At 35.2% G+C, this 8,326-nt stretch overlaps 2 protein-coding genes across 2 annotated transcripts in view; both read right to left on the reverse strand.

Moving 5' to 3' along the window:
* The window catches only part of LOC117109867 (probable E3 ubiquitin-protein ligase HERC3), a 20,535-nt gene extending 17,984 nt beyond the window's left edge, over positions 1-2,551 (reverse strand). The window contains exons 1-2 of the mRNA XM_033252313.1: positions 2,422-2,551; positions 195-465 (exon numbers count right to left, since the gene is read on the reverse strand). Of these exons, the coding sequence (XP_033108204.1) occupies positions 195-426 (232 nt within the window). The 5' untranslated portion in view covers positions 427-465; positions 2,422-2,551. The remainder of the gene's footprint in view (positions 1-194; positions 466-2,421) is intronic.
* Positions 2,552-3,921: 1,370 nt separating this feature from the next.
* The window catches only part of LOC117109868 (probable E3 ubiquitin-protein ligase HERC3), a 20,731-nt gene continuing 16,326 nt past the window's right edge, over positions 3,922-8,326 (reverse strand). The window contains exons 17-20 of the mRNA XM_033252315.1: positions 7,943-8,140; positions 7,566-7,749; positions 5,773-5,875; positions 3,922-4,338 (exon numbers count right to left, since the gene is read on the reverse strand). Coding sequence (XP_033108206.1) covers positions 4,130-4,338; positions 5,773-5,875; positions 7,566-7,749; positions 7,943-8,140 — 694 coding nt within the window. The 3' untranslated portion in view covers positions 3,922-4,129. The remainder of the gene's footprint in view (positions 4,339-5,772; positions 5,876-7,565; positions 7,750-7,942; positions 8,141-8,326) is intronic.

The following is an 8,326-nucleotide window of genomic DNA, read 5'->3' on the forward strand; positions in this document are numbered from 1 at the left end:
TGCAAAACATGTTTATTGCATAAACTTTTAAAAATAATAAAATATTATATAATTTTCTTTAGTGTAGTAATCATCTACTTTTTATATATTGTTTTGCTGCATCTCATTATCACCCATAAATAGGAAGATGATATATGAATATATATTATTATATTAAAATCATTTACATTAATTATGAAGATTGGAATACACACCTGGTATGACATCACCTTGATTGCCATTATGAGTGTAAACTTTTCCATTACTTAAAACAAAAACAGTCCGCTGCAAGCCACAAGCTATTTGTCGAATGGAACAATTCCTGAACAGCGGAACTTCCTTTGGGGTCGAACAAGTGCGACTAGCTGACGTTCCAGCGGCATCTGATATCTGACAATCATTAAAACCTTTCGCATCTAGCTTCAATGAAAAAACCCTGGATGTCATTATGCCTAGATCTAGATTATGCTCTGTTTCTTCTGCTTTCTGAAAAGAAAAGAAAAATCATATTACACAGTAGGGTTGTAGGCCTAAATAGCACAGTGGCATAACGCCTATTCATTCTTGTGTGGAGATCCACAGGTCCTCATATCATCTAGAGGCCCAGAAGAGGTCCACCCATATGGTCCTTGATCTATCACGCTGACCACAAAGGGTTTTGTTGATACATAACAGAATGTGTCTCTGACATCGACTTTAGGACATATATCGTATTATATCCAGTGTGGTGGATTAAAGGGCGCCCTACTGGGAATGGAATTAGCAAATGAAACCCGAAAAAGGGCCCAACGGTAGATCCAGAAATTTGCTGACAAGGGGTCTGACATGTTTGACAGGAAGTCCGACCCAAGGGTCCAACTAGAGCCTCGGTCCTAGATTTTAAGAGAGAGAGTTTTTAGAGCTTAATATGGTCCAAATTTTGCTTTTAGGCCACAACAATTGGGATTGGCAATTAAAATAACCTTACTTGGAAAGGAAAATGATACATATTTTTAAATTTTTGATCCGACAACAGGAGAAACTTCCCCTCCACGCTGGCACCACCACTGAAAGGGCCCCAGTTTCAGAAAGCCACAGGGCACCTGTTCCCATCGTTACACAACTGGGCCTAGCCTACACCAAACAGAAAGATAAATTGTTACCACTATTCCAAAAACAATAGTACTGTATATTAATGAGTATTTACTTTTTTGGCTTACACAGTGGAGATCAACACCTTGATTAATCCTACTATATTATGATAATATAATTCTTTAACCTCCTTTGGTACCAGTTTGTAATTGACAAAGGTTCACATCACAGTCAATGCATTGATAATGATCTAAGGGACACATAGAAACAAATTATTAGATGAGATTATCACCTTTTTTAAAAAAAATAATGAGAGTGTGTGCTCTCTTTTTTTTTTTATCAGAACAATAGAACATTGCTTTTTTTTATCGATGAGGGAGGGACTGTTTTTATTTGGTAAAAATATTGTAAATATTGTATAAAAACTGGTTTAACTTTATTGTTTTTTAAAGAAAATGTATTTTTTTTATGCTGTTGAAATAAATGATGCGGCCAAAAAATTCTTCTTTTTATTCCTGCCTCAAAATTTACCAAATTTTTGATGCGGGCGGTAGTGATAATCTAACAATTTTTCTATGTACCCTATGATTAAATAGAATATACTAAAAGTAGCCATCAACCTAATGCCCTAAAGAAAAGCAATGGTGTATATAGGAATATTGGCAGGGGGAAGGGGAGCTGATTGGAAGCATGATGAGAAAGTGAGGGTCACTAGATATGGGATAAGTTTTCTCTATTTAATTTTTAATTAAAATCCAATGACACAAAATATGCAATTTTAGATAAACTTAAAAAAAAAAAAAAAAAAAAAACACCTTTGCTTGGAATTTCAACTGCAATCAGACCAGAACCTAGTTCTTGAGCAAACTTCATTCAGTGGTGTTTCTAGAGATGGCGGAAGTGGGGGGGGGGGGGGGGGGGGGAAATCGGTATTGTGTGTCATTAGGTGAGAGGGAACTAGTTAGCAAAATATGATGATATGAGGCTTTAAATGCTTGATTGAGCATGTTTGTTGGCTCAACACTTTCAGTGGTCGGGGGGGGGGGAGGTGCACGCACGCCATTGGTGAATGGGACCGGCTGACTAGGGAAGGCAATTTGTTATGAATGTCAGACAAACCCCAAGCCCGCGTATCCCTAGACACGCCAACACCAGTTACTTGCATTAAAAAAACCAATAAAATAATGATAGGCCTAATGCATAGTAAAATTAAGAACTTTCGTTGATCACCGATGCGTGTAAAAGCAAACAATACTGGAACTGTATCTGACAGCTCCCGATGTCAAAAAACAACGCAACAGAAACAGGAACACAAGTACAGATGAGTACAGTAAGGTCCAATTATATCATGTGCAAACTGTTACCACCTACCTGTTTTTCACCTTGACATGAAACTCAATTTTAATAACGTCTAACGCTGTCCTATACAGAATTATGTCTGTTTAGTGCAAAGCCGACGCAGTTGAATTACAACACTGTAATTTCCCAAGTTTGATATTCTTTGATTTGACCGGTGTGACAGCCTTGGGGAATTTCCCAATGAAAATTTCCCATTTTGTAAAACAGAGGGCGCTGCCAACCACTGATATGGATGGATTAATGAAAGTTATTGATAGTTACCTAAGTAATACTAAAAGTAAAACCATTCCACATCTAACATAAACAAACTTGATAAAACAAGTAAAACCAAAAACAGCACAGAACTTGAAGATTTATTATAACTTTCATAGTTACAAACTATAAACTTAGTCATTCCATGCCAACTCGGACAATTTCCAAAAAAATTTCACGGTGACCCAATTTTTTAGTTTTCTAGTATGTCCAGAAATGAAAATACTGCCTTTCAAAGACACTCACAAGATATTGCTGCTCTTCATGAGTCTGAAAAAGGGGCGTGTCTTCAAAAGTTGAAAGTGCCGTAACTTCAGAACGCTTGGGAATTTTCCAATGAAACTTTGGGATTTTTCATAATACCCCTCAAAGTATATTTGGTTAAAATTTCAGCAAAATCCAAGATGGTCACTGTGGAGCCCCTGGTTGAGTTGGCATGGAATGACTCAGAATAGGCCTGCAGTCAGTTTTCCTGATTTACAAATATTTGCAGTAAAAAACCTACATTAATACTACTACTTTATAGAGTATTATAATAAAAATTATAAACATATTATTAAAATATTAGGCTACAGTAATAGCAACAACAAAATAATTTCTTATCAGCGATGATGGATACTACGGTAATTTAATATAATTAAAATCCAGATGAAATTATTTGAATATAATAATGCTGTAATAAAAATAACAATAAATAAAAATCAGCATTAATGATATCAAAACTTGATGACAAAAGCTGATTTCGACAGATTAATAAAAGTTAATACTTTAATAATACTAGAAGTAAAATCATTCCACATTTATCTTGTATTGCCTATTGTGCATATGAAAAAACAATTTGCTGTCACTGACCATGAGAAGTGTTGACAAATACACAGCCAATGAGAGAGACTTTTTTAAAAATAAATGAATGGATACCTGTCACTCAAGGTGGGACACCCTTAACAGGTACTCTTTTCCCGGGTCAGGAGATCCTGGCGCCATATTAATCAAACTAGAAATAGGCTTAAATTCGTCTTAAGTCAATTTTTTTGCTTAAGTTAGGCTTATCAATATTGCTTAGCTTAAAAATTGCTTAAAATTAAAAAGTTGATTGCACGCATGGGCCATCTAAGACAATTTTTAAGCTAAGATTTTGCTAAGATGGTTTTATAAATCAGCTTAAGATATATGCTTAGGGACATCTTAAATTTTTTGACTTAAGACATTTGTTATGCTGAAATCGATAAATCCGGGCCCTGGAACTCATCGTTGGTTCATTTCCCTGATCAGGTCAAGTCTTGCCTAAATGCTGGACAATTGCTGTGATTACCCAATCTAAACTCTCTGGGTGATGCGGCATAATTTGCAAAAAGCAGTCATTGTCCCTTTTCAGTTGGTATGGTCTTCCTTTGATGGTTATGTTTTTGATATTATAGAATGCGAGAATCTTGCATGGATCCCAGTTGTCATGTCAGAATACTGCAAATTACTGAAGCCCAAATCCTTTACCGTGCTCTAACATCTTTAACAACTTCTCCCTCATTTTTTCTTTGCTTTTGTACAAAGGTAATTCAAAGATGTTGAAGCAGGTTTGAGCAGTTGGTAGATAGTCAGTGCTTTCAAATACTGGCCGAATTATCATTTTTAGCCGAGACATGCCCTGCACAGGGATCCGATCACTACCTGTTAAAAATGCTATTACAAACCAAATCATAATAATCAATTAATAAAATAATATATTGCTAATAATGAAGATAATATTAATGACAATAAATATGACAATAACAATAATAATTATAATAATAATATTAATAATGATAATGGGACCTCCTACCAATAATAGCTTCCTGTGTTTTAGGGGTAAAATACCTATCAGGGATTATTCACATTCCACCAGCACCCGTTTTGGTTGTTGGATTTATTCGGTGTAAACACCAAGGATAGCTGACGAAAGCCTAGAAGAAGACTTATTTCCAGTGGGGTCCTTCTGGTGGTGATTGGACAGTACACCGGAAGACAATCCCCTACTCTTTCCCGAAGTGTGTACTGCGTTCTTTAACATGTGTATGGGCCATAAATGCACACGGGACCAACGGCTTAAACGTCTCATCCGAAAGCCGGTGCGCTATTGTAACTTGTATTTGAGCCCTCCAGCTGAAACACAAGGAGAGGCAGTGATGGGAATTGAACCGGGGACCTAGAGATCTCCACAGTTCAGCGCAAACACAGTGGCTATCACCAGATTAGCCGACTGAGCTAAGCTGCTTTATACTCAAAAGTGACTAGCCAGAGACAAAATGTAGATACTGTATAAGCAAGTATAAAACTGCAAGACGACCAACTCTCATGGTTTCGTTGGAATGTAATCCTATTTCAAAAAGTTGAGGGCGTCCTTCAAAAGACGAGTTTCAAACGTTTCAATGTGTGCATACAAAATAAGGGCAGTCAGACCTCTTGCAGTTCTATAATCTGCTTTGTCCATGGCCACAATTGAAATGGATATAATAGGATTCAAACCATCATTACCTGGGCATGTCAACTGGCTGAGCAGTAAGGCAGAGGAACAGTTACCTACAGCCTTAACATTGGCACTGGTTCGAGATGCAGAACCAAGTCCTCTCAGATAAGGAGGTACAGTGTACGCATCATGTTCTTTCAGAGTAGAGATTACCCTGATGGTATGCTTCATTTCAGCCTCTGACATTGTGTAACATATGATCATTAACTACTATAATAGTCAGCAGCTAGGTAGTCACGAATCACACTCGTAAGCAATTCAGCACATGACGCTGCAATTTATAGGTTAATCTTCTACCTTTACCTTTCTACCTTTGACTTTAAAGTCGAGAACAGAACCACGGTTATCATGGACAAATTTATTTATAATGGTTTTCATAGTGGTTTGCATCATATAGCTTATCTTGGTCTCCAAAATGGTCTTTCGTAGGAGGGATATTGAATAGGGGACTCTACCTCATGATACTCAAATCAAACTAACTCAACAACAAATATAGGACAGCAAAGTATTATTAATATGTAGGGAAAATATATAGATTTTTAACAGATGATTTAATGTAGGCCTATTGCACATTTTTATGTAAAATACTGTATATCTACTTTTAATGTTACCTAGAAACTTCTTCTTTTCTTGCAATGTGAAATCATGGAAAACTTGCCAGAAAAATTTGATAGTTTTATGTTTCTTGCTGAAGATGTCTCTGTATACAACCAACTACAAATAAAATGTGAAAAATTCTATGTAATATTATTGGAGTTGAAGTGGAGTTGAACAGCTCAGTGGTTAAGATGCTTGCCTTCTAATCTCAGGATCATGGGTTCAATTCCTGAGGATTTTTTCTCACATCCAAAAACAACTCCACTCCCTATGCATATGCATTACTCTAATTATTTATTATAAACCATAACAAAAAGTGGCATAAATCTTAGTTTTACGCTAAAGGAGAAAATAAATGAGAAGTACAGAATATTTCTCAGGATATTACCATTTTCTCAACGAATTCTTTGTTACTAGGGAAATTCAGAGGTTGTAGATCACATCCGCTGGAATGCTCTCACTAGCTGCTTTTTGTGTATACTTTATACAGTCGAGCATCCTAGGTAGGCAGGAGAATTGTTTTGCAAACCCACCACATTATTCTTTATCTCGTCCACCAATGCCATGAACTCTCATAAGATATTTTAATTCATCCCACAATTAATTAAATAAAAGCATTAATCGATCTGATTTACTAAACTGTTTACTTCGCTGATACGATCGTAAGCGATAAAGTGCACCCTCTCTAATGACATTGGTATTTTGTACTCCACATCTCGCACAATCAAATAGGCCTGAGATATGTTTAATTAATTGTCAAAATCTCTGTCAGATTTTTAAACAAGTTTGATATAATTCTAATGAAATATTATATTTCACAAGTGCCAATACTAGCAGCGGAAAATATCATGTTGGCCGTTTTTATGTCTGATAACAGAACCTAAATCGAGGCCAGGCCTAATGTTTCCAGCTCTTACTAAAATAGATTAGACCTATCGCAACATCAAACATAAAAAAAATTCATGCGAGTATGTTTCTTGTGTGGAACACAACAAATCAAAGTTGAGTCTTATTTTGCATTATTTTCATGTTTAGCAATGTCTAAATTCAGTTAAACTAGCGATTCCGTATTTTATTTATAAATCTTTCTAACATATATAAAAATCAGATTTTTCCTTAAGAGAAATTTTGCCAGGAATGGGGCTTTAAGATTCACAATTTATTTTAAAATTTAGTTGTGTATGTATAATTTAAGCTTAATTGTGTATCAATTTATGAATTTACTTTTTGATATTTTGTTTGTGTAAAGTTGAATCAAACGAATAAAATAAATAAATACATTAATATTGTATATAGAATTACAAATTAATGGATGGGTGATTTTAAAATAAGTGAATGATAAAATAAATGATTAAAATAAGTTAGTGAGTGACATGGTTATAATGAAGAAATTGTATTTTATATGTGTAGTTGTTTATGTAATAATTCACCTATCTAAATATATTTCTATATCCATCTATCCATCCATCAATTTATTTTTAATTTATGAAATTATTTGATAATAACTTAGGTATAGAGATACACCTCTACTTTTGGTATTTGATGATGATAATTATATATTTGAGAAAAATGTACTGTACATCCCCATAAGGATTTGGACCCTAGACCTTCCGATTACAGTTTGGATACTCGACCTACTGAGCTTTGAGGGTTTCCCATTTAGGACATGTTTTTTCTCAAGGTATTTTGTAATACGCAATGAATAACAGAAATTACATGATAGTAACTTAGGTATGGAGATGCATCTCCACTGGTAGTTTAACGATGAAAATAAGTTTATTATGAAATTATTTGATAATTGACTTACACGTTCAAATTCTTTCCAATCATAAATGTCATTGCCAACAACCATAGTCTTAAGTTCCTGAGGATGGAACTTCTGTAGTACTGGTCCACCACAGACCTGTAAGAACCCCTCTGCAAAAGCACTATATTGATCCTTCACTGATTCATTGAAGATACAGTCAATATACAGATCAACATACTCCTGTCTAAAAAAACAAGAGGATGAATATTGGAATTATTAAATGTGACTACATAAATAAAATCTGTTTTATGATGTAGCTAATAAGAGATTTACCTTGTTTCAATTTGCAATTATGGAAGAAAATTAATTAAGAAATTTATGGATGGAAACCATGGATTTATTCGGTGTAAACACTAAGGATATAGATATGAACTTACTTGTTGTCATAGTTTAAAGGAATGTCTTTACCCCCTTCCTTGAGGTCAAAAGTGTCCACCTCTCCACGGAATTCTGTGGATACTTGAAAGTACATGTTGAATGCATCCTGTAGATCGTAGGCATCATAATCTAAGATAGCTTTTAAGCACTTTGCCATTCCTTTATCCAATTCCTTCATGTCTGTCAGATACACTGGCCTGAAAAAATATCAACTTTTTGATAGGATATAAACTTTAAAGTGCAGAAGCATGTGTTCAAGTTGTTTTACAGAATAGTTTGAAGCAGCTGCCCAGACTATCTTTGACAAAACATGTGACATCAGTGGTGGCGGCAGAGGGGGGCTGGGGGGGCTATAGCCATAATTCATCAAATATCCGTGGCCC

Source organism: Anneissia japonica, unplaced genomic scaffold (genome assembly GCF_011630105.1).
Source record: "Anneissia japonica isolate Jap-2015-1 unplaced genomic scaffold, ASM1163010v1 scaffold585_len4108843_cov191, whole genome shotgun sequence".
Taxonomy (NCBI): domain Eukaryota; kingdom Metazoa; phylum Echinodermata; class Crinoidea; order Comatulida; family Comatulidae; genus Anneissia; species Anneissia japonica.